The following is a 25,998-nucleotide window of genomic DNA, read 5'->3' as shown; positions in this document are numbered from 1 at the left end:
AGCACCTATTTTCTCACCTGATGCAGATGCTGAGCCAACAATTGAAGAGGAGGAGATGATCATGCATCTTTTTGAGCTCGTCAATGAGAAGAACAACCTATTCAGGCGGCAGGCAGAACTCATGTACATGTAAGCCCCGAACGAAGTTTTCTCAACTGTTCTTTTTTTTTAAAGCGAAGCTCCTTAAACGAACACAAAGACCAAAAAGCTTTTTCGCGTATTAGTAAAGGACAATTTCACAATTCCGGAAACACCACTCTTACTGCAACATGACACTTGGTAAGCAGGGGAACATACGAAAAGAAACCGTGGATTGAGATGCCACCTTGAAATCCCCGCACCAGACACTGTGACATCATAAATTTTGAAGGTGTTTACTGGGTTCTACATACCTCAAAATCAATAAAATTGAAGTACATTGTAGTATGTGGGTGCCATAGACTTAGCATACAAAGTTTCAGGAAATTTCATCAAGTCATTGCCATGAGAATACAATACGAAAAATGCATTGTGGAATTTCTTATGTCACATGCCGAGATTACAGTGAGAAATGTAAAAATGAAACTTCAACCTTGATTTTCTTTGCTAATAATAAACTTATGATAGTGAAACTTATGACATTGGAGTTCTCGGAGTGTAGTTATCAATCTAAGACTACTCATTGTTTCTCTTTAGTGTCCCTTTAAGATCTCATAATGTCGATATGGCTCCAATCCGTCCGGGCGCCGTACACAGTCGAAGCACAGGTGCAAAACATCTGTGTGCAAAATCATCTACAGGGTTTTCGTACCAACTCTCTACTTTTGTTTTTTGTATGCATTCATTTCGTTAGTTTTATCACTTTGGTGCTGGTTTTCCAAATACAAAAATTCACGGGATCCCATATGTGTATGCCTAAGATTAGTAGACGGCGAAAGCCATGTGGCGTGGCTATATTACAATGCACTTTATGTCGATGCACAACTTTCACAAATTATTCTTTGACTGTACTCATTTATTTGCTTGAATTATCATCATATGTACACACAGTCATGCTTGCATTTGCTTCAGTCTGGCTTTAGTTTCGAAAGATGTCAGATCATCTTTTTGTTTAGGTTCTGTTGCGCCGGGTTTTTATGTAAGGCCACATGCACGAGACATACAGGGCTTTTGTCGTGATATGCCGAGCGTGTGTTAGGCTCTTATCGGAGCTAAAAAACTTATAGCATGTCTTCCTGCCATATTTGTACTCTTTGTTTTGTGACGTTGCGTTGTTAGTACACAAGTGATGTTAGTACGCACTTATATAGGTAATATGCTATGCGCAATTGCATGTAATGCACTGTATATTTTTCTTTTTACCGCGTTAAAACCTGTGTGTCCGCGACATTATCTGTGCGTAATATATTGTGAAAATGTTCAGCGTGCTATATCTATACTTATATGTTACCCACTCCTGCTTATGGCTTCACTTTGAAGCCAGCAGAAATCCTGTAAGTAAAATAAAATAAAATTCATAGTCGCGGTGTGTCAACCCAGCATATCAGCTGGTGGCATGACACAAGTGCATTTTAAAGGAATTTTCTGAAAGCATTGTGTTTTGTGGGCTGCTGCCAGCAGCTAGAACGTGTATATTGTTCAAGAAGAGGATAAATCAGAAGCACAAGTTGATGCTTTACGAATAGTGATTCCGATTTACAGGAATAGGCTTTGCCCTTGATTGTAATACTCTGCTTTCTGTAATGTTGCAGAAAACGCTCCCAGAGGCTTGAAGAGGAACAAGTTGAGCTCGAGTACCAGATACGCTGCATTATGACAAAGCCCTGTAAGTGCTTTACTGTTTTCGCTTGTCGTACCAATGAACCGACATTGTAATTTGAAACGTACCACCACTGCTCATAATTTTTTCTTTCTTATACCCTCAAGTGTAACTACAGGAACAATAATAGAAGCACATTTATTTGTATGCTTCTTTGTTTTGTTGAAGTCCAAATTGACTGTATCAGAAGGTCTGCGACTTGCCATAAGGGGTGACTTATTTTTTGCTGTGAACGTTGCAAAACCGCTTTTTTGGTTGTTCATGCTTTGACGGACCTGCCCTGAAGGCCTGGCCTTTTTGACAGTGCATACTACGCACGGATTTGGCTGAGCCAGTTACAATGCATACATTTTGCTAGCTTGCATTTCATGAATAAAGGCATCACCGGAATATTAAGGGTTACACATAAAAACTTTTCATTTCTGTTGTTTTTTATCAAATGGAAAGGCAAGCCTTCGAGGGCCTAGAAAGTGTATCAGTAAGCGTGAGTGCATCATGAAAAATTGATTACGCATTTTAAAAACTAGTGTTTCTTCCTACTGTGCTCTGACGTCATGATACAATAATGATTTTCTCGACACATGCTTGTGTAAGATGTGATGTTATGACCATTTCACTATGTGGATTTGTTGGTGATGCAAAAGTGACCATTTTTGTATTTTTTGGTGCATGATGTCATTGCAGCTAGCCATAGTGTTTCGTGAAGTGGCCAGAATTGAAACTCTAGCTTGATGTCTTAGTAGTGTGGGTTTGAATAGGTTCATCTTGCTACAGTCTATTCTAATGTCAAATGTTTACTGAGCTTCAAACTATCTCAAAGCACTGCCTGGATTCAGGAGATTTGTATGGCAGAGTAAACTCAACTTTGAATATCGGTGTCAGGGCCCCTTTAGTTGGTAGCACGAAAGTAGTTATTGTAGTGCAAGCTGCTCGCTTTTGAGATGTGATACATGAATCTAAACAAGACAAATGTTCAGGTGAAAACGGTGGCTTGAAGGGATTAACAAAATATTTGAACAGGGAATGTCGCTTGCATCAATATTTTGACAAGAGGGCTTTTATTTCGAAAATGTTCACATATTGGTGCTTGTATTTCGACAACTTCTGATCATGGGAATGAATGGTACCCAAGAAAGAAAGCGAGAGGGTTTTGGCCATTCACTAAGTTTGCCCTTTTTCTTGCAGTGAACCAAAAGTGTGAAGACGACGCCAAGCGGGAGGAGGAACTGCTCCAGCGGCTGCTCGAGGTCGTCGAGGCGCGCAATGAAATAGTCGACAGCCAAGAAATGGATCGTCGAAGGTGGGCACATCTTTTGTCGTTGCAGTTGCGCTTATGCCAGCCTTTGCCTGTCTGTAACTGCATCATAGGTCAGCAAAAATGTGGAGCTCAGTGACGCTCACTCAAAAAATATATTTTGCGTTCAGGCTCACTCATACTCTGACTCATTAAAAGTCTTCTGAACGAACTAGCTCAAACTTAGACATGCCAATATATATATTTTTTTCTTATCTAGACTTGCACAGACTTAGACTCGCAGAGACTGAATCTCGCGGCTTGATTCGAGTCTCAGTGAGCCAACTCATGAGTGAATTCGCTGACCTTTGCGTGGCGCAATGCTGCAGCATCAAAATTAAGACACGGTTGTGCTATAGGTCGCATTTGTGAACTTGCGACTAAGCATTTGCAGGGTTGTAAAGGTGCTTTTACGGAGCCTTGTTTCTCGCTCGCGTGTACTTAGTGGCTTTTGCTGAGCCCGCCATCCACAAAATGATGTTGCAGCTGTCATACTCTTACCCTTGCAAAGTAGGCCTCTTCCTTCTGAGCTGATCGTTGGGAAGCTCTAGTGAAGCAAGTCTAGTTGACTCTATGTTGTTTAGGAATGTATCCTAACAAAGTCTTATTAAAAAAATCTTTTTTTTCAACTCTATGCTTGCGGTGCACTGCTTTGCTAGTTGTTTGAGGATTCAGTCAGGGCAGGGAAGTTCAAGCTGGTGCACCTTCTCATTGCAGGGTGATGCAGGAGGACTGGAGCATACAGGAGCAGATGGCACAGAAGCAGAGTAAGTGGGACATTGCGGGCCTCAGCATATCTAGAGTAGCCCTCGTCTAAGAGTGTACTGCAGTTGCTTTTCTAGAATTTCGAAACTGCAGCAATAGACAGGAGAGCAGTAAAAGGACAAGGACAGAGGTGTGTCATGTGCTAAGTGTGAACATAGGCTGATCTTCACACGTTCTTGATATTGTTGGCATGATAAGATGACCTTATTTATGTTGCATTTGTGTTCAGCCCTTGTGTTTTGTCTATTGTTCGTCCTGTTTTCTGGGATTTCTTGTGCTGTGTGTTTTCCGATTATATATGTCTACCAACACGCCCAAAACTTGCTCTTATGAACAGTATGTCTTGAACTGATTAACCCTTTGCGGTCTGTTATTGAACAGCGCCCAACAATGCAACACGGCCGTAGCAGTGCGCTGTTGGGCACCGCTTGACAAGAGTGTTCACGGCTTAAATTCCGCGGTTTTCTCATAGCAAGTCGCGCACATATTTAAAATACATGAAGTGCAATCCCTTTAGGAATGAGTGAGCTCAGTTTGTTGACGTTGACTTTTTTTTTACACTAGGGTGCAGCACTATGTTCAGCACGGAGCCTAGAGCATACTCACTCGTGCGCCGTTCACCGAGAAGAATGGCCATGTTTTCAGTGCGTGTGTTTTATGGGTGGCGGTTTTAGCGAAAGCCAGGATGGTTTAGGGAGGAAGAGAACCTCCACCAGACAGCAATCACAGTGATTTGACTGAAGTGAGTGAGGAACATGGCAATGAAACCGGTGGGGACAACACCTGTGTTTCTTTGCGAAACTTGCAGTAACAACCCAAGCCTACAACCAGGAGAATTCTTTGAGTGGTATCATACGCTGCTCAAATATCACTTAAGAAGTTGCCTAGTTGCCTGCAGAATTCAGGAGCAAAAATAAATATTTCGTGAGGTTCTCGCCCACAGTTCGCGTTTTTCTTTGCGATCCCAGATATTGGCAAAATACTAGTTTCGGACCGGTAGGGTCGGAAAATGGGCAAAAGTTTTGGGCTACAAAGGGCCAAGTAGAGTCGCCAAAATGAGCCAACACACTGGCGTTACACTGTCGCTCTTGTCTCTCAGGTGAGATCAAAGAAAAGATGGTCATACCTGAACCCACACCCGAGAAGAAGCACAAGAAAAAGGACAAGCACAAGAAGAAGGACAAAGCGGAGAAAAAGCGCGACGAGATGGGAGATGAGGAGAAGCGCAAGTCGCTGAAGAAGATCTTCAAGGAAAAACTTGTACTGTCCAAGTGACTTTAGTGCCGTATCAGGTATTGGAAGCGAGCTTAGGACTGGCTGATGTCAGCAGATGTTGGCTGGCACCTGTCGCTCTTGATAAGTTGTACATATTGTTCGTAACAGTGATGATTTATGGGCAGCTGTGTGTCGTGGTTGACCTTTGTTTGCTGCAAGGACCAAGCCTTTATTGTAAGTACCTATTGTGATTATGTGTAAAAAATGTGTTTCTCAACTGTTACAACTCACAGGAGTGACAATCTTCTCTTCTTGCCAAATAAGGGAGTAGCTTTCAAGTGGTCACTGGGCACAAACCTGGCAGTTCCCATTGGCGCCGAGTCTCCAACTGCCAGTGGCCATTTCATTGTAGGTCTTGAAGACTGGCTCACAGGTGATGCTTCCTTGAAGCAACAGGTGTAAGATTCGTGAAAGCATCTAGGTCTGTATTGTACAGAAAACTTCTTAGAAACTTCATAAAGACCTGTTTGCAAGCAATTGTTATGCAACTTTCTATGCAAGTCCTGCCCTCTGTGATTTCAGAGCACTTTGGTGATCACTTGATGTTGGTATTGAAATCAAAAATTTCTCTGCAAGTGTTTTAGTTTGTCTTTGGAATATTTGCCTGATTCAGCCACTAATCATGGCATCAGAGGCGGATATCAGGATAACCAGTGGAGTGCATATCTAAAAAGACTGTCTGCCTTATTTCAGTATTGTGAATTACCACAATTCAAGCAAGCAACCTTGTGTTAAGTTTGTTTAACACACTGCTCTTGCATCACATATGCACCCAGCAGGACTTTGCGACTAGCAAGGGCACATGCTAAGACGAAGTCTGCATATTCTATCCAAAAGCGACCTCCTAACATGGCTCATGTGGCAGCTTCTACACTGCCTGCACTCGCATAAAGAATGACAGCTAGTGTGCTTGATTGAAAAATTTCCTGGTGATTTTGTTGTGGCACACATAAAAAATTACAGCTAGTGTGCTTGGTCGAAAAATTTCCTGGTGATTTTGTTGTGGCTGTTTTTACAAAAGGGCTTTTCTGACTAATAAAATCTGAGTCTGTCAAGATATTCAGCCTCCATAAGTATAGTAATATAAGCTGCTGAATGTTTTTTTTGCTTTTCCTGCTGATGGAGCAAAACACTGCAGCATTATGTCTGTAGCTATCACCACTGATAAAAAGATGTCATGAAGGTGGTCAATGTGTTCAAATAAAGGAGGCACCTGTGTCATCTAGATATGTTTCCCACTCGATTCCCATTTAGTTGTCCTGTGCAAAAGATATGCGTAAATCAATGGCAATGAAATATTGCTGTGAATTGGAACACTTCATCCTTTGAAACTGGTAATTGTTGACATGTATTCCAGCACGTGGCACCTCTAGAAATGACTGTGCCATGTGAAAATATAGATGCGAAGTGAAGTTGCTGGGCGTTAGTGGCAAGTTCGTGTCGTAGTGTCCGTTTCATCAAAGTGAAAATACATTCAACAGTTGCTTCCAGTTCCAGTGCCAAGAATAGAAGTAGGCACAAAGGGTGCCGTTTTTGGATTGCATCGAATTCTGCAACCTGACAGTACCTAGCCTTGACGCTGTCTGGTTACACTAGAAATGCCTGCTAGAAAACTTGGAAACCGTTGTACCATTGCAATGTGTGATTGTTGACCTGTCATCTCGTAATATTGTGGTATCACAAGCGAGATGAGGGTGTAGCAGAGAACAACAAAGCTGGTGTCATGTGCAGTTGGCCTCAAAGATTTTGGGAAGAGATACCATATGAACATTCTCGTTGCTTTGGCAGGCAGACTTAAATTCTGGTTTCCAGCCTTTTTTACAATGCGCGAACATATGCAGTGCAGTTCGACTGAATACCCAGGCACGAAGTGCTGGGAAATTCAAAGTTTTGTCTCGCATAATGGTCCCTAAACTTTTTGAGGCTGACTACACGTCTACATGTTCGTGTTTTCTTCTGTGTTATGTTTCTCGCGCTGCACCAGCGTCCTGGGATTCACGTTTATGCATTTACTTCCTGCAACAGTGAGCAAACTTCTAATCTGTGTACATAGATGTATCCTTTATCGACCAAACTGCTTTATTTCATAGACAGAAGACCGCACTATGAAAGCTAGACTCTACGTTCTGCTTACATTAGCAATGGCAATGACAAGTCATAAATCACACATAAAAGAAATGTTGTCTATCTAGTTATGTAGTGCAATGATGCCATTTTGTACCAAAATTAGATGGCTATTTATTGCATGGAAGGCTTTGCAGATATGAACCTCTTGTCAACACACAACATATCTTGGAAATCGGAAGTACAAAGGAAGATAATTTAAACATTTTGACAGAGGTCCGTCTGCCTAAGTGAAATTCTAGATTGTGATATAACTCTAGCCACAGTTTTTTAAATGGTACCAACACTTTAAGACCCTCTTGGTCTCAAAAGGTTGGCTCTGTTACAAAAGCTGTTGCAGGAACCATTTGATCTTCTAGCAAGAAACGCAAGTATTTAATCTTTTGTAACCTTATGCCAGCAGGCTGTGTCCAAGTGTATGGGGTACTTGTGACAGATGACAATTACTTGCGTGTGGATAGAATTCTACGACCACTACACTTGCATAGCCTCTAGAGTATTGTCTGCGAAGTATGAATGAAGGTGGCACTGCGACAGCTTAGGGAATAATACATTCCAAACGAAGATTACAATTATAAACCCTTGGGAATGCCAAGGTCATGGTAAAATTACAGTAGCAATATAGAAAGCTTAGGGAATGCTACACACCAGATGAACATTACATTTTAGGAAAACTTGGGGAATTCTAGATTGCAACAATTAGAAAGCTTAGGGAGTGCCACATCAAGATTACAATAATTATAGAGCTTTGTGGATACTACATTCTAGGCAAAATACAACAGTTATTTAGAAAGCTTAGGTTCCAGTTTAAGATTACAATTAATTAGAAACCTTAGGGAATAGTATCTTCGAGATAAATATTAGAGTGAGAAAGATTAGGGAATGACACATAGGTAATACAACAGTTACACAGCTTAGGGAGTACTACATGTTTCAGAATTTCAAGTACTTTCATAATAGTTAAGCAGTGAAGTCCGTCAGAACAGACATTTCTCTAGGATACCTACAGTTATCATTAAGCTTCATTCTTAGTGCTGAAAGCTGTGTAGAGCCTCTCCAATTATGTTTATGATAATTGATGCATACCAATAAGATCCACATGGCACAAAGAGTTGTTTTTTTTTGTCTCTTGTCCACAAAACAGCACCGGAGCTTGTTACAATAGGAGGTCATATTTTTACTGGTAGCTGTACAAAATACTCGAAATGTTTGCAAAAGTTGTGTAGGTTGCTGCAGTCTTGTTATTATTTTAGATTATTATTTTTTGTGCCTAAATGTGATACACTGCATGGCATATTCGCAGCATCGACAACTGCCTTCCCTCAACCACGAATGTACTTGCAACTTTTTACGTCTCCTAGAAAAAATGTTTACCCTTTTTGAATTTCTTTGTTCTACAACACTGAAGAGTATAACTCGTGTGATACTAAAAAAATCAGTATTGGCACCTTCTTGTTTGTCGACCATTTCTATTTATTACAGTTGCACTGCATTCCAGCACTTACTTTCTTGCTAAACACAATTGCTTGCTCATCTTGCTACAATATATTCATTTATTTTTCTACAAATCACGCAGTTGTGCAATGTTGTTCACTGACCTCATTGATATGCTTGCTCAGTGCCTAACTGTGGTTAAATAATTTATTTGCGCCTTTCAGTTCAATGCCAAGGCGTGCCGCACCACATTTGTAAAGTGCCGATTCATGCAGAACTGAGCCTAATTTATGCAATTTACCAGCTTAACCCTAACGACATATGCCTGTGTTTCCACACAGTAAATTATTTTGCTTAGTTTTTTATTGCTTAAGTATGTACCTTGCTCAAGGATAAATTGTGGAAAAGAATTTGGAGGGCTCGTTGCTTCTGTTTGACTCGACCTTAATGAAAACCGGTATATAATGAAACTGACAAAGGGGTAGGGCTCGTTAAAGTCACTGTAATTATTATGATATAGATGAGAAGTAATGTTGACAAGATGACAACTTGCCTGTGGCAGGGTGAGACCGAACCTGTGGCATTATAAATAGTCAAACAAGTGCTGGTGTAATTTTAGTTTATAAGATTTTCAGGTCAGTACTGCATTATAGAGGTGAATACTATAAAGAGCTAGATTACGCGTTCGTTGCAATCGTACAAATAAAACTATGGAGTGAGATAAAGCACAGGGGATATATTTGTTATTGTAAATTGCAATATATAAATGTGCATAAACAAAAACAAAAGTAGGCAATGCGAGGACTTGGCCTGGGTGGTAGTCAAATCAACATACTACATGTAGGGTGTTTTTCCAGTTATTTCACTGTAATGGCGATAACCCTGTCCAGATTTTTTTTTTCTCGTGAGGGGGCGGAGTTTGTTTTGTGTGCATAAGGTTAATGCCAGCACTACTGATGTGGCCAGATGTTCCACATCTAACAGTACACCATCTGTTGCCGTGTTACAGACTATGGAAAAGCTATGGCATGTGCATCAAAGAAAACTATAGACTGATTTCACACCTGGGCTCTGTGAAAAGTTCCGGACTGGCTCTAATCTAAGATATACAAGTGGCGCTTCACATAAACTGGACTTCTAATACGAAAAATAGCCAGTAACCAGCACTGCTGAAGCTAAATCGATCAAATTTTTTGCAGCAGTATATCCTGCGCAATGCTGGAGGCAGCTAGTGATGCGATCCCGAATGACATTACCACAATGCCAGAATCGTGACGAGTATTTATTGTGTTCATTTTTCTATTGAAAAAAAGGAATAAGAATGAAAGAGGATATGTTACCTGAGGAAATCAAAACATTTTCCCACTCTATGTGTGAGGCTTAGCGTTGAAAGTGAAGGTATTTCACAGGTTTTGTCAGCTTTCTTTGTGTAGGTCGTAAACTTCCAGGTTGTGTTATGATTGATTAACGAATGAAGTGCAGTCTTTTAATCGACGTTTCGTCAGACTTCAGTGCAGCTGGTAAGTCTTGCTTTAGTTTCTGGTATATAAAGTACTAGGCATTGTCATGCAGGGAAGCACAGTTTGTATACGACCATGTTGGGAACTTTAGCTCACTTGACTTTAGCCTCAAAGTTGCGTGACGAGACCGTTTTATACTTTTTTGCCATCATTTCTTCAAAAATCTTTTAAACGGTTTCACTTTCTTTGCAATCCTGATCCAGCTTTCGTGCAATACTCGTCCATTACCATTGGTGCTTTCTTTTGCCATACATGCAATATACTGTGAAAACCTTGTTGTACTTCTTCAAAATAAGGTCAAATAGGACAAAGGACATCTCACTAAATTTTGGTTTGAAGTGCCTTTAGATGTTGAGTGTCAATGCCTCGTATGCTGTAATAAAGAACATGTCGCCATACTGTGACTGCTCAAAGACCCTGTGGTGTCGTGTGTAAACTTCACCACAATCAAATGTGTGATCCTCTCTAGTGCCCAGAAGCCTGCCTAAGGCCAACAGCGCTGTGTGCTTGTTATTGTTGCGAAGCTGTGGACGTGGAGCTAGCAACTGTGGACCTTCCTAACGAGAATGAATAATGTGCACAATAAAGAATGTTTCATCATCTCTTGCTGTTCTCTTTAATGTGCAGTAACTGTACTATGGTCTAGAAGAACTTGCTTTTGGGCAAGTTGGTGCCTTAGTTTGCTGAACATTTCTTAACTGACGCTATGCTAGGAGCATGAAAAACAGGGTAGGAAAGAGACAGATGGCCACAATCTGTCTCTCTCCACCCCTCTTTCTCATGTTCCTAGTATAGTGCCAGTTACGAAATGTTCAGCAAAATGTTCTGTGGTCAGATGTGTGAACAGCTGCAAGGTACCTAGTTATTTATCGAGCACACTTTGCTATATTTTACTAAACAACTGTCATAGAAGAGCTTGCAGAACAAGTTTGCACACGTCTACACACCTGCCTGTTGAGCAAGTACTGGTGCATGATGCAACTTAAGACGCCAAGGAACACATAAGGTTTATAAGTGAGTAAGAAGGAATTAAATTGGATAAAAAAAAAACACTTGCTGTCAACACTGACTGAACTTGAAACGTTTGGATAATGTGAATGAAAGCACTACAGTAAATTGTAAACGTTATTGATGCTTTTATTGTCGCAGCAAGTGAGCAGCTTGCTTCATGAGGGAACTGAGGTCATTTTAATGGAAGCACGAGGATTGTCAGCATAGCAATGATGGATTAGCCAAGCTTATCTTTCCAGCTTTGAATAGCTTTGTGATTTTGTTAAGTGACTGCAGATTGTGTTACAGATTGGAGTGATTATGCATTGTAAACAATTTAACAAGCAATGTTTTCTCAATATCTAAGTGGCTGTAGATAAAGCAAAATTGAAGGCACAAAACCCTTCAATGTGACATGTGCTATTGTAGAGAAATCCTCGCATATATTGTAAGCCTACGGTAGCTACTTAACGACTGCAGCTAAAGTCCCTGAAAAATAAACTTTATTTTTAAAGTTTATTTTTCAGGGACTTTAACTGCAGCACCAGTAATCTTCCCCTAGCGGAAAATTCGAAAAGCGCCACTTGATTTCGGGGGGCACAAACGAGTAGTTGTCAATTCCCAGGGATGAACGACAGCAGTACCAGTAATCAGTAGCAAAACTTTATGCAGTCACGGTAGATAAATAAAGTTAGGATCAGAGGCCGATAACACCGCGCGCCTTGAACTTGGCCTTCATCCTCTCGAAGCTGTGGACGCGGAAGTGGCTGCCGTAGATCTTGTAGATGCGGCCGTCCAGCTCGAAAGCGAACGCCGAGTGGGCCTTGGGCACCGTTCGCACCACGTTCCGTTCGGTGAGCAGGCGAAACACGTTCTTGGTCTCCTGCACCACGAAGCCCCTTGCACCCACGTACGACGGACATCGGGACTCGGCGACCGTCAGAAAGCAGCCCGTGTACTCGGCTTTGAGCAGCCGCGAATACTCGGTCACTTGGTCGCGAACGAGTCCGCGGAAGTAGTCCTTCCACATCAGATGGATGGGCGCGAACGACGCGTACGACAGTTTGTGGTCCTTGTGAACGTTGAACATTCCCAACTGACGCTTCTCGCGGCAAGTGAGCAGCTTGCTCCTCCTGCTCCTTCGGTCGCCGCCTTTCTTTTTCCGCGCGATGTCCGGTTCGAGCACCGCCGTGTAGCGGGCCAGATCGGCCATTTCGCCGCGTGCCTGCTGGCCGGCATGTCTCTCGATGAATTTGCGGACGTAATTCACGGCTTGCGCGGGCAACGGGGGGTCGTACTTGATTTCCTTCGTGGTGAGGTAGACATTTTGCACGGCACCATCGCTTGCGTCAGTGGAGTCTGCCATCGTTGTAGCGGTTAGATCCTAAATCGGTGCGTCACATTTCACTCGCGTTAAACACAGATGCTTGGTATACGGCACACGTGCTCCGTCTCCTCAGATACAGCACAACCGTCGCATTGCTCGCGGCTCGTTTCCAAATGCGCATGTCAGAGCAAGCATAGAGTTTCTATGAGGGCACAGAACGCGTTTTAGTCTCGGAGGCTATGAATTGGAGGCGTTGGAGTGGTTCAAGTTATCGCTGCTAGGGCCACTAAAAACGTTTATTTAAAATACATTTCAAATGCAACTTTGGTCGTTTAAAATAAATCAATACTTATCAAAAAAGCAATCTATGTCATCATTATTTAACCTCATTTTTGGGTCTATTGCAAAAAAAAGTATTAAATAGTGTGAACAAAAAGCAAATAAGTTTTATGAAAAAACCATAAATGTTGTTTTAAAATTGTCATAAGCTTTCAAAATTTGACATTTATGCAAAAATTTTTTCATTTTTTTAATATGAATCTTTGAATTAAAATCTCAGACGCCATGCGAGGAGCTTGCTGCGACGAGCGCGTCGCTGGCGCTTTCACAACTTTATTCGAAACTGCGGTTGGTCCTGTTTTTGTGGCGGGCTTGCAACCGTCCTTCATTATTGCCGCCAAAAAAAAGTAAATGGCTGTTGCGTTAGGCCTGACTGCGCGGGCTTCAACATTCAGCGGCTAGCCCGAGCGGTCAACGCTACCATTTCCGCTAGATTATCCTCCCTGGTCTCCGCATCTGCAGCGCAGCTTCGGGCGTCGTCTACGACGTCGGGGAGCGACGTCATGTCTTCGGACGGGCTGGACGACTTGGAGGACGGTTTGGCGGCGGAGGCCGGAGACGGACTGCAGAATGGCGAAGCCGGCGCCGGGAACAAAGGAGGAGCCAAGGGTAGGCTCTCCGTGGAGCGCATCTATCAGAAAAAGAGTCAACTGGAGCACATACTGCTCCGGCCGGACACTTACATCGGCTCTGTCGAGCCCGTGACGCAGAACATGTGGGTCTACGACGGCGAAGAAAACGGCGGCATGAAGAACCGCAGCATCACTTTCGTGCCCGGCCTGTACAAGATATTCGACGAGATACTGGTCAACGCGGCGGACAACAAGCAGCGCGACAAGAACATGGACTGCATCAAGATCGAGATCGACGCCGAACAGAACCGCATCTCGATCTGGAACAACGGCAAGGGGATCCCCGTGGTCGAGCACAAGGTGGAGAAGATGTTCGTTCCGACGCTCATTTTCGGCCACTTGCTAACTTCCTCAAACTACAACGACGAAGAGAAAAAAGTCACCGGAGGCCGCAACGGCTACGGCGCCAAATTGTGCAACATATTCAGCACCAAGTTCACCGTGGAGACCTACTCGCGTAGCGAAAAGAAGCTCTTCAAGCAGGTGAGAACGAGACATTCTTCTGTAATGACGGTGTCGCGCGGTGCATTGCTGGGGCGCTGACCGGGAATGAAACATCTCGAAAGCAGTGATTGACTCCCTTCTAAAGCATGACTTGAAGCCAATCACGATCGAGCCATTCGATCGAGATCAATGCGCGATCGTGCGTGATCGTGATCTAAAGTGACCGTGTTACGCCGGCATATAAAGTTGCATGATCAAGCTAAACGTTATGATGTGAACGTAAGACCATAACCAATTAAAAAAAAAATTAACCGGGCATTCTAACCCCCTATTCATAAACGCTCCTTGACTTGAACTTGTCTTGAAACCGCCTTCAATGCAGCGCGTTTGAAACGCGTCTGTGCGTTTGCGCTGCCTTGGCACCGCCTAAAGACAGCGCGTTCGAAACGCGTTTGTGCTGCATTGAAGTCGGTGGCCAGTCAAGTTGAAGTCAAACAGCGTTTCTGGATACAGAGGTAATAACTCCCGTATTCTGAAACGCTCCTCGACTTGAAACCGCTTTCAGTGCAGCGCGTTTGAAACGCGTCTGTGCTCCCTTTGCACCGCTTGAAGACAGCGCGTTCGAAACGCGTTTGTGCTGCATTGAAGTCGGTGGCCAGTCAAGTTCCAGTCAAGCAGCGTTTCTGAATACGGGGGTAAGTATGCAAACAGCCGATCCCGAATATTGAAACTTGATGTAACACACTGTTGGAGTGTCAGCTAGTTTGTGTAGTTTTAGCAGTGAACAGCAGGCTCTCTACAAAAACAACTAGATGTCGCTTCGTAAGGGATCTGTGTTGCTAATTTCTGATGTACTTTGATTTCTCAAGGCTTAGTGATTTGTAGTTCTAGGGTGACTGTTCTACACACGGGAAAAGGAACTTTAAAAGGGCTCGTTTCGCTTTAGTAGGCACCACATTAGTTAGAACAAACAGACAAGAAAGATAAGGAAAGTATACATAGCTTGCACCTACGTCACTCAACGTCATGGTCCGAGCGAATTGGCCATCTTTCTGAACCGCGGTCAGACCTTGTTCAGCCACGTCTCGTTGGACCTACGAGTTTCTTCCTCCGCGATGGTTATGTGTGCAATTGCAGGCTGCTCTAATTGTAGCCACAGAAAAAAGCAGCTCACTATAGTACAAGCTTCTTTCGAATACCGAACGTTATTGCAAACCAACGCGAGCGTACGAAAATGCTCATCGCTAACCGCCCGAGGACTGGCATGCATAAAGAAAGCGTGCGCATTTCGACGAACAAAACGACAATGTTCGTGTGTGTGAAGCTCACTCTGTAGAAGGTAAGCGACTGAGAGGAATCATAATGACAATAATTAACGTAGATGCTCTTGTGTTCATAGGAAAGCCATCCGCGTCGTTCGACGAGATGAACCCAGATTGGGCGCCGTCTCTGCAACTCGGCTACGGCTCCAAGCATATAAGCGCTGCGTGGCATGAACGCGAGGCACCGTGGGGTGAGAAAAGACGGCGACACGATAAGTGGCAAGCACAGTTCGAACGGTGCCGACGCGGCGATCGTGGATGCAGCAGCTGAGCTGGTGCCACAGACGTGTCTGCCGCCGATGCCTCCTGTCACCGCTACCCGTTCATCTGTTGACCAAAAAGCAAACAATGCTGCATTACGAACAATTTCGTCCAGAGCAAGCCGTTCATAACTTACGCGAATGAGTACATCTCCACTTTCACCCTTCATTTTCCCCTCTGCCACTTCGAAATTTCATTGTGGAATTTCTGCTGCTGAACAAGATCGAGGCACCCGTTCGTGTAGATGAATCCGAATGCGGCTCCCTCTCGATGGCATTCCACAAGCAGTGACTAAATTATCAGCACTACGTTCACACACACGTACATCCATCTATGTTTATGACAAAGCAGCAACATGTAAAAGTGGGAGGCACGATCGATAAACGCGGCGCCGTGCGAGCACCTCGCTGTACTCTCGTGAGAAATGAGCGCCAACATCAGCATTCGTTGATTAGGCAGCGTTCATGCATCACTATTCGATAACTTGAGGCTGGCATATGTAGAATTTGTTGAACCATTAAACTTGCCTCTGCAACGACGATCACTCTATGGTCGCAAAGCACCTTAGCAGACAGGCTTTTTTCCGTCCGCTGGTGAAGTAGTTGTGCGCTCCCACTGATTTGAAAGCCTTCAATTTGCCTAAGTTACAAAATTGGTGCTGACAACCAAGTAGTTCACAATGTCACCGTGCGACACCTTTGGGATGGCAGAGATATTTGAAGTAGTGCATATTGCAGGCCGAAGTGTGTACGGATGCACTCTGTTGCAGAAGTACACCTTCTCCTCGTACCAGCAGCGCGCTTCTAATGACTCGTGAGCAGTACGCCACGTTTAACCGCTGCCTTTTGCCAACCGGCGGCATGACGTACAAAAAAAAAAAATTATCACAAGGAAGATGTCGGTAGTGGCAGTGGGCCTCCGTGGTACTGAAAACTGCAATCTTTCGGCTCGCTCGCACGCACAACTTGTCGGAGCGGCGGTTCTTAAATATGGCCGCTGCAGTAGAACCACAGCAACGGTTACGTCACGTGCAAGCTATGTATAGGAGATGCTTTTTTGTGGTCCCTATCCAGCAACAAGTTGTCTTTTCGTCCACTTTTACTTCTCATTTACATCATAACTAATACAAAATAACATCCTCTTTTCATTCCTTGGCTGACTTGTCTGTTTGCTCTACACGCATTGTTTTGTTCAATTTCAGGCTTCGGACTTGCTTCAAGCTTTGTAGGATGTCTAAAACGCAAGATAACAGCTGTCTGAGGCACAACGCTATTGCCATTGCATCTGAGTGTGAGATATAGACATGCTCTGGTGAAATTGTGAATGCTGTGACCCATGCGTCAAGTATCATAAGGCATTTTCTAGCCATGATACATTGAATGGTACATCTCATAATGGGCATCTCTTCGCATCCTGCTTGTGACAAGGTGAATTTAGTTGAGGGCTACAAGTGAAATTCTGCTAACAGTAGAAAATGCAAAAGTGTATAGGTTAGTACTCTGTATTCTGTCATTCAGTTTACAGTGTAATATATCACGTCATGCTTAGCTATAAGTGTCATTCTGTACTTAAATGTCCATTCACACAAATAAGCTATCATGACTGTGCCTAGACAGCTGAATAAGCCTAACAAAACTTGAAATTTGGTGAAGTGGTTAATAGATCTCCATAAATTTTGAGAGCAAGACAAGATATTCACAAGCTTTAAAGATACAAGTTTGGCACTTCTTGTCGACATCTTTTGTTGCGCTCAAAAATCCCCAGTAGCAGCTAAATTGAGAGATGACGTGTTTGTTAAGACTGCCTGGGCTAAAAAAGACATCACCCACTGCTATTGTGAAGGGGCTTGTCAAGTTATGCTGCCATGCTTGATTGTTTTTTTTTTTCTTAACAAAAATCTAAACAAATGCGAGAGAAGTTTGCTAGAAATTGCTGCTGCAAAAATTTTTGATTATTTTATTTACAAGTACTACTGACCTTTTTTTGGGTTCATGCTAGGGTGTATACGAGGAGCACAAATAGAAGAATAAATTTAATGTATTAAATTGCTTTGCATAGTTGTAAGGGAAGCAACAAATAGATAGTTCGAAAGACCAATATATGCAGTATACATAATTTGATGCTAATACAAGGTATCCAAATCAGAGTGTGAAGGAAAGAGACACTCGGTTGCCCATAGCTTCCTCGATACAAAGCCGCTCTGCTGTGGTGGTCTAGTGGCCAAGGTATATTCGGCTGCTGACCAGTAGGTCGCGGGATCAAATCCCGGCTACGGCGGCTGCGATTTCGTTGAAGGTGAAAATGCTGTATGCCCATGTGCTCAGATTTCGGCGCACGTTAAAGAACCCCAGGTGGTTCTTTAACGTGCGCTCTCATCTTAGAGCCCTCACGAGTGCACTCGATTATTTGAGCTTCGCCCAGTCTAGACCTTCGAGATGGTACACAGGATGCGCACGATCTCGGAGGTCATCACACAGTGCGCCCGGCAGCACACACGCCCCCGGGCAACAGCGGTGGAGTGGTTGATACCTGCTCCGACAGGGGCCGCCACCCCACCAGACGATTTTACTTCCATGCGTTCCTCAGCCAGTCAGACTAACAGCCTCATGGACGTAATGTGACAGAGCATGTTGTTGTGTGGATTGGTAGTTGAGAACGTGTTTGGCTGAGTTGCAGTGATCTGCAGTGATTTGCAGCTTTAAAGCATTGTAATAAATTACACAGTTTAGGCAGGGAGCTCAAATTGCTCTGTAAAGGACCCTTAGTGTTTGTTCTACTGGTGCAATTTGTTTGTACAAGACCGTCAAAACGGTTTCAGAGTCTCTTGAAGGCCACATTCTTTTTTCTTTATTTCTTTTTTATTTAATTAATTTACGATCAATTATTGTGCTCTGTTATCTGCACTGAATGGGTGGTGATTTTTCCTTTTGTGCCGCAAATATTTGGGACACGCTCTGTGCGATCGTCTGAGGTGCTTCAAGAAACAAATATTAGTGGCGGAGCTGTCTGAAGTTGAACCTGTGCCGTCTGCATGTGCGTCAGGTGTCACAGAGGGACAGGTTTTGCATCAGCTAGAGAGGCACTCAGCCCCGCCGCGGTGGTCTAGTGGCTAAGGTACTCGGCTGCTGACCCGCAGGGCGCGGGTTCGAATCCCGGCTGCGGCGGCTGCATTTCCGATGGAGGCGGAAATGTTGTAGGCCCGTGTGCTCAGATTTGGGTGCACGTTGAAGAACCCCAGGTGGTCTAAATTTCCGGAGCCCTCCACTACGGCGTCTCTCATAATCATATAGTGGTTTTGGGACGTTAAACCCCACATATCAATCAAATCAGAGAGGCACTCATGTCGATGCTGCTGCAAGGATTGATGATGTATGGGATCTTGTTAGCCAATTAGATACACTTTCAAGCTCCCAGCATCGCTATCTAGTGTTTTTCATGGTGTATTGCACCTAATTTTCAGGTTTCTCGTTGCGCATTCTCACTTGCCTCACCGCAACCCGCTGACACCTCCATCCTTTTTTTCACAGGTATGGGAGGAGAACATGAAGAAGACCACGGACCCCAAGATCCGTACAGAGCCGAAGGGCGAAGACTTCACGAAAATCACCTTCCAGCCAGATCTGGCAAAATTCAAGATGGAGAAACTGGATCCCGACACAGTCGCCCTTCTCTCGCGACGTGCCTACGACGTGGCTGGTTGCACAAGAGGTGTCAAGGTAGCTACCCTCTAATTCACCATGAGCGAGTGGTAGTGTGAATGTGAATTGAGTCTTTTGCTGTTCATTTGATATTTAATTTCGGTGCTCTTATTGTTACCGAGTGTATGCCAGATGAGTAGCGGTTAACAAAAGCAGTTTATTCAGTAATGCAGCCGAGTATATAAGGAGGCTTGTGATAAACGGATCGTGTGTTGAACATGCGCATTGGTTGCCATGCAAGCGTGACTTGCTTGCACTCTACTACACCCAGCAAATGTTTAGAGTACCAAACTTCTGCTCAATGAGTTTTCATACGTACTACAAATATGAACCCCCCCCCCCTCCCCCCATACACACACACATAGTAGGACGAGCCCTCAAGAGTTCGAAAAATGTACTGCTAGCCTTGAGTGCACCCTAAAAAAGTAATTATTTACAGTATGTTTTTAAGAGGTAGTTTGGTTCCTGCTGTACCTTGATGTCATGACTTGGCATGAGCCTCTCACTGCGTACAGGAAATATTTCAACGTGGTTTCATTGGTGAGGCACAAGCAGCTTTTTTGAATGTCCTAATACCTGACGCCATCACAACTACTGGCAAGTGAAGCCGAAATAGCGTCGATGTCACTAGGAGCACCATGCGGAAATCAACATAAGTTCATAATGTCCAAGCATTTACTGAGCTTCAAACGTGCTTCTGTATGTACAGGAGATTTGCATGGCAAAATCTCTCCTTCGAAAATTCTTGACAGCACCCCTTATAATGGGGATGCAGTTCTCTTGTGCCAATGTGTTTGCACCAGTTTGAATAGGTTTGCATTGCTGTTCTATTTGTTTATGCCTCATGCATCTGACAACCTGCTATTACATCAGTTCGTTGCTCTTTTTTTTTTTTTTTTTTTGCCAAACTACACAAGATAAACTCTTATTTGCCTGTCAGCATCTTAGCTGTCCTGGTTAAGAGGCAAGTTTAATTGTGGTGCCAATTTTTTCATTCGGAAGGGAGCCTATTCGTACCATTCATGAGCTTTGTCCGACTTAGGTGTGTGAATAGGTGCAGCGTCCAGAATTGTGGTAGTCTCTGTATCTGAGTTATATAATCGTAGGTGCATTGGTTTTCTGAAATCTTGTCTGATGAAAAAAGTGTACATCTGCTAGTTTATGGAGTTAGATATCTATACGTAAGTGCAAGAACCTTTGCTGCGATTAGTTCTGTAGGTGCTTATTGAAAAAAAAAAATTTTTTAATATTTTATAAGTTCCTGTACTCACATGAAACAGTTGAAGACGGTATCACAGTTGTCATATAATGTAAATGCACTTCCATCTAATTTTTCAGTACCCTGGAAAAATAAATCTCAATGTAGCTTTTTTTTTTTTTGCATTAGAATAGGGACATAATGCCAAATTAAGTAATAAGGTGTTTGAATTTTCTTTATATTGTGCATCTTCATTTTAAATTGACCCAAGTCTCTTGTTGAAGTCTGCTGCCCAAAAAGCCTCCTTTTGTTTATTTTTTATTTGAGCCTCAAGGTGATCTTGCTTATTTCTACCAAAATTATTACTACTTAAACTCTATTTTTAGCTCGATTTTGTGTAGATATGAATGTGAATTGGCTTACATTTATTTTGCTTTTTCATACTACTTTTATGAGTTCCAAGCCCCTGATGATCTGAATATTTCTTTGTTACAGCCAGTATTATGGCACCTTTCGCTTTTTTTTTTCCTTGAAAGGAAAAAGTGTCGCCAAAAGGCAGCATAAGCCATGCAAGTTGTTGCTTTGTTTGCTATAACTCACAGTTTGCTACATTAGTGTTCGTTAAAACAAAGTTCAACGTCATTATAACCTCCTTCTGAAGTCCTTCGGCGCACAGTTACGAAGGAGTCGTGACCCAGAGTGATTATTAAGCAGTGCTATGTGCTCGTGTGCAGGTCTACCTGAATGGCAAGCGACTGCCCGTGAAGGGCTTCAAGGACTACACCCAGCTTTTTGTCAAAGACAAAGAGGACGAGGCGGGCAACCCGCTGACGGTGGTCTACGAGAACGTCAACGACCGCTGGGAGGTGGCCGTCACACTGAGCGAGTCGGGGGATTTCCGCCAGATGAGCTTTGTCAACAGCATTGCCACGACGAAAGGTGGCAGCCACGTGGACTACGTGGCTGATCAACTCGTCAAGAAGGTTAGCCCGCCAAAGCATTGTCGTAATCGGCAGTGCAACAGCTGCACTAATTGTGCCAATTTGATAAGATTCCCTATTTTTGGACCGAGCTGCGCCGAAGCCATGAAATTAGCCGAAATTGCACCACGCTGCGCCAAAATGCTAGTCAGTTGCACTAATTTCAGCGAAAAATGGAGGCCACGTTGGCCAGCTGTAGTTCGCGTCATCAATCAGCCCAGAGATCCAGGCGCACAGACCTTAAGATTGCTTGAATGTAAAAATTCGAAAGATGTCTGTCTGGTTAGGTATGTAAACTGAGAAACGGTTTAAACTCCAACCAAAAAGTACGTAAAGATGCATAAAACCCGACTTTTCGGAACCGACTTGGTTCCTTCCTCAGAGGGGACTGAGGCTACGTTGCAGCGGCGTCTTTAAAGCACTCGCGGGGCGGTTGATGACCCCTCTCTCTGCCATCTTGTTGCGGAGCGTAGTCCATGTGTATATACCGGGGGAAGGGTTCCGAAAGAACGGTTGATGTTTCGGGCCGTTTTTTGTGTATGCCACGACTCGAGTAGTAACCTTCTCCTCCAGTTAGTCTCGCTTACAAGGATGGTCGTCGCGTCGTAATTTATTCGGCAATCAAACGTCTCGGAATGCACGGCGACGGCGCTGCGTCATCGAGAACGCAGCAGAGGACTATTCTACTTTTCTAATGTCGGACCTATCTTAGAGCAAGGGACCCACAAACAAAGACATTGTCTAATATGCTTGAGATCGTACGGAACCGCACAGCTCGTTTTGTGGCTAGCAGCTATGACTTGAGTGTAAGTGTCACTGCGCTTAAAGAAACACTAAAGGCAACTATTAAGTCCACGTTGATTGTTGAAATAGCGGTGCAGAAACGTTGCAGTGTTACTTTTGTGCCAAGGAAGGACTTGTTTTGAAATAAAATCAAATTTTAGTGGCCTGTATCGGATTAGCACACTTCAATATACCCGCCTCAAGAAGCGGATCGTTTCACGTTATTGTTGGCGTACACAGCGTTTTATGGCTTCATTGCGTGGCCGCCGACACTAGTAGCAGCAGAATGTAAGCAACAGAGCCACAGCAGCAACGGCCATTGATCAATTTCCTGCCATTGGTTCCGAGATGGCAGACGTGTTTTGGTTCAACTGGGCCCCGCTAGATGGCGTGACCTATCCAGTTTAACCACGTGAAAATTGAATTCTTGAACCACTCTCGCCATTTCTTATAGTAACGTCCGGCGGTTCTTTTCTCCCTGAATTACACATAAAAAGACAAGCAGCATTTTATTGCATCTCTTAATGCACAGAAAGTTCTTTATGTAGTGCAGCCAGATCAATTACTAGTGAATACCGCATTTACTCGCATAATGAACGCACTTTTTTTTTTGCTCGAAAAATCGGAGCAAAAATGGTGGTTGCGTTTATTACGCGGGGTAAATTTTATGAAAACTTTTTTGGAGGAGCAAAAAATGCGGTAATGCAAGAAAAAAAAAGTTAGGTCACTTAGCTTTTCGCAATTTACATACGCCTACACTGTTTGGAAACAGCTTCTTTGTTGCACTTTACTCATCTTTGGTGGTTGATGGTACTATCTTCTGCAAGCCGTCTCCGGGCCGCCCGCGCACTATTGTTTAACCGCAACAGTGGTATCTGCTGTGATCTCGAGGAGTGCCCAAAAGCGTGTGCTACTACAACGCACTTTGCCAACTTGCGGCAACCTCTCACAATGATGTTACGCCGCCGTTAACATTGTTAGCTCAGAATAAGATAGAAAGAAAAGCAATAGGCACGTGGCAACGGGTGAAGAGGGGGAGGGAGCGAGCCAAGGTGGTTGAGGGGGGTTGGCAAAGTAATAAAAACGAAAGCGATCCAACTGGTGAGGAGGCGTCAGGTGTTGGTTTGGGGGACTGCAGTCGATGAAAATAGATGGGGGGGGGGGGGGGGGGCTTTATTACGTGGGAAAAAAAAATCAAATCTTGATGACTGAAGTTCGGAATACGTTTGTTATGCGAGTGCGTTCATTACGCGAGTAAATAGGGTAATCGTAGATGGTTCCTCTGACGTCATGGGGGGTCATTTTGAGAATGTCCTACTGCTGCGCATGTATTATTGTGCATTTATCTTAATTTCTTGGTAAGTAGGGCACTGCTGTTGATAATATTGTCGTTTTAAATGTCATACGTTCAGCTTTCACTGTGACGTAAATTATTTGACTTTGGTGTCTCTTTAAGGATAGGTTAAAGTGGGATTTGTTAGTTTCTTGTACAGAGACTTGAGATTAGAAATGCTTCTCAAATTATTTTGTAGGATGATTAAAATAGATAAAGAATCATGCCTTTCACCTGCCCATTTTTTATATAAGACCACCCTAAAAAACTAATAGAATGTCTGTACAGAACAAACGTTTACTAATACTCCTTTTTTCTACACACAATCTCCCAGTGAATCCACAGGAGATCGCTGACTGCTACACTGATAGCTACATTTTGGCTAACAACTGTTCTTGTGTTCTTGTTTATTTAATTGTTGTTCTTTTTATGTAAGCATGTGTTATGCTGTGTATTTCCCCCCTGCAATAATGCTCTAAGGTGCTGCAGGTATTTTTGAATAAATAAATAAATATAGAGGATACATCAATTAATCTGAATTTAATATAGTCAAGTTTCACTGTAGTTTACTATTAAGGACACAACTCTTAAAAAATAACTTCTTGATCGGTGTTGATGAACTCCTCTGGGGCCCATAGGGATAAATGAATAAATAAACTTGCTGAGTTATGTATATTTGGTGCTTATTTCAATATGCAAATATTTTTCTGTGTAATATGTATTTTTCAAAATACAAAATGTTTCATGTGCCTTTTGGAAAGAAAGATTTTTCCTGAACTTAGAGTTACAAAGTGAATCAACATATCGAAATAACTTTAAATCAGAACAGTGCAACGCAGCAAACAATGGATGTTCGGAACCCATTTGAATAAAAGTTGTGGTATGTTAAGCATTTGTGAGAGAGTTCATACCAAGGTAAAATTTTGCTCACAAATGTTCAACATGCCATAACATTTGTTCAAATGGGTTTAGAACATTGTTTTTGCAGCGCTGCACACAGTTCTGATATTATTTCTGGTATGTTGATTTACTTTGTAACTCTTTCGTTTTAGGCAATACATGATCCCTATAAGGTACATGAAACATTTTGCATTTTAAAATCGGCAAACAAGTATGCATAAATTCAGTAAAATTAATCTAAGACAATCAAGATACAAGATGTGAGCGCCATAATCCCCCATCAACCTTCTTTAACTCAGCTGTGAAACTCTTCCGTCGGAGGTGAATAAATCGGTCAATCAGTATTTATCAGTCGCACCAAAAAGGTAATACAATGCAGGAAAATATTGCAAAGTGTATCGCCTGTCCACGCAGATTCTAGAGAGCGTAAAGAAGAAGAACAAGGCGGGCGTTAAGATCCAGAACAAGCAGGTCAAGGACCACCTGTGGGTGTTCGTCAACTGCCTCATCGAGAATCCCACGTTTGACTCCCAGACCAAGGAGAACATGACCCTGCAGGCCAAAAAGTTCGGCTCTAAGTGCGAGCTCAGTGACAAGTTCCACAACCAGGTGGGTGTCATCATTAGGTTCGCAACAACCGTTTCCAATGCTCACAGGTCGGACGAGTTGGTTTTTTGTGCTTGGACTGGTGCTGTGCATCGTGAGAAAGGAAAGCTGGTCTTTATTTGCAAAGTGCGTGTAAGATATCAAAGTGAATGCATCAAATTTTAGAAGTGCATTTCATAGCAAGGGCCAGAATCAAGTGTATTGGCACCTTTTCCTTGGCTTTACCATGCACATGAAATGTTCTTGCCTAATCAGGCGAACCATTTATGAAATTTTATTTCTAGGACATTGCAACGGGGCTATCTCTTGTTGGCGTGGCGATTGGGTGCTTTTATGTGCCTGTAGAAGATTATATATTTGATGGAATTGGCTAATGAGAGCCAATGCGAAGTTAGTGCACTGTCCTATTGTCTGGCCGGCTCGGCAGCTTCTTCTTTTCCTGTGATGTGCTGTACTAGTTCAAATTCAAAGCCTTGGTGAGACAGGGCAGCTTAGTAAAGGCCACGATTCATTGCGCCCTCATACACCTGGAGACGTTGGAAATTGAGTTGCCCCCACTTTCATGATTCTTTGCGGCTTTGCCACCTTTCAGACGGCTGTGAAAGACACTGAGGTGTAACAATGAGTTAGCTTAGACTTATAGCTTACACTGAAAATTTATGTCATTAATCTTAGCACCAAAAGCTTATTAAAAAATATTAGATGGTCGAATTTTTTCGTGCTGTCCACTATGGTGTCTTTTGTATTTGTATTGTGGTTTGGGGTTGTCGAACCCCAACATTCATCAGTGTAAATTGTACCAATGTGCACGCAACCATCACGTCTTGAGGGATGCATGTGCAGTGAAATTCTTGCATGAACGTGAGCGTAGATCATGGTGCAAGAATACTTTAAGTGAGCGAACGCTGCGTTGCGAGTGCTTGGCTGGAAGGAACCAATCATGTTCTCATTTACAGCATGCGTTTGCCGGGCTGA

General features: G+C 43.2%; 3 protein-coding genes across 7 annotated transcripts in view; 2 read left to right on the top strand and 1 right to left on the bottom strand.

Annotated features, from left to right (window-relative positions):
* Positions 1–5,483, top strand: part of MICAL-like (protein) — a 63,164-nt gene extending 57,681 nt beyond the window's left edge. For all 5 annotated transcript variants that reach the window (XM_075868530.1, XM_075868531.1, XM_075868532.1 and 2 more), the window contains exons 7-11: positions 27–129; positions 1,731–1,804; positions 2,984–3,098; positions 3,810–3,859; positions 4,957–5,483. In XM_075868530.1, coding sequence (XP_075724645.1) covers positions 27–129; positions 1,731–1,804; positions 2,984–3,098; positions 3,810–3,859; positions 4,957–5,132 — 518 coding nt within the window. In that variant the 3' untranslated portion in view covers positions 5,133–5,483. The remainder of the gene's footprint in view (positions 1–26; positions 130–1,730; positions 1,805–2,983; positions 3,099–3,809; positions 3,860–4,956) is intronic.
* Positions 5,484–11,850: 6,367 nt separating this feature from the next.
* Pop4 (ribonuclease P/MRP subunit POP4) lies at positions 11,851–12,716 on the bottom strand. Its single transcript, XM_075868524.1, has one exon. It carries the CDS (start codon positions 12,564–12,566, stop codon positions 11,898–11,900), a length of 669 nt encoding a protein of 222 aa, XP_075724639.1. The 5' UTR covers positions 12,567–12,716; the 3' UTR covers positions 11,851–11,897.
* A 449-nt stretch (positions 12,717–13,165) lies between these two features.
* The window catches only part of LOC142767241 (DNA topoisomerase 2-alpha-like), a 30,637-nt gene continuing 17,804 nt past the window's right edge, over positions 13,166–25,998 (top strand). Inside the window, exons 1-4 of the mRNA XM_075868519.1 lie at positions 13,166–13,981; positions 19,053–19,241; positions 21,156–21,404; positions 24,832–25,026. Of these exons, the coding sequence (XP_075724634.1) occupies positions 13,370–13,981; positions 19,053–19,241; positions 21,156–21,404; positions 24,832–25,026 (1,245 nt within the window). The 5' untranslated portion in view covers positions 13,166–13,369. The remainder of the gene's footprint in view (positions 13,982–19,052; positions 19,242–21,155; positions 21,405–24,831; positions 25,027–25,998) is intronic.

This window comes from Rhipicephalus microplus, chromosome 7 (genome assembly GCF_043290135.1).
Source record: "Rhipicephalus microplus isolate Deutch F79 chromosome 7, USDA_Rmic, whole genome shotgun sequence".
NCBI classification, from domain to species: Eukaryota; Metazoa; Arthropoda; class Arachnida; order Ixodida; family Ixodidae; genus Rhipicephalus; species Rhipicephalus microplus.
The sequence above is the reverse complement of the archived record's forward strand: the minus strand, read 5'-3'. Positions and strand labels throughout refer to the sequence as shown.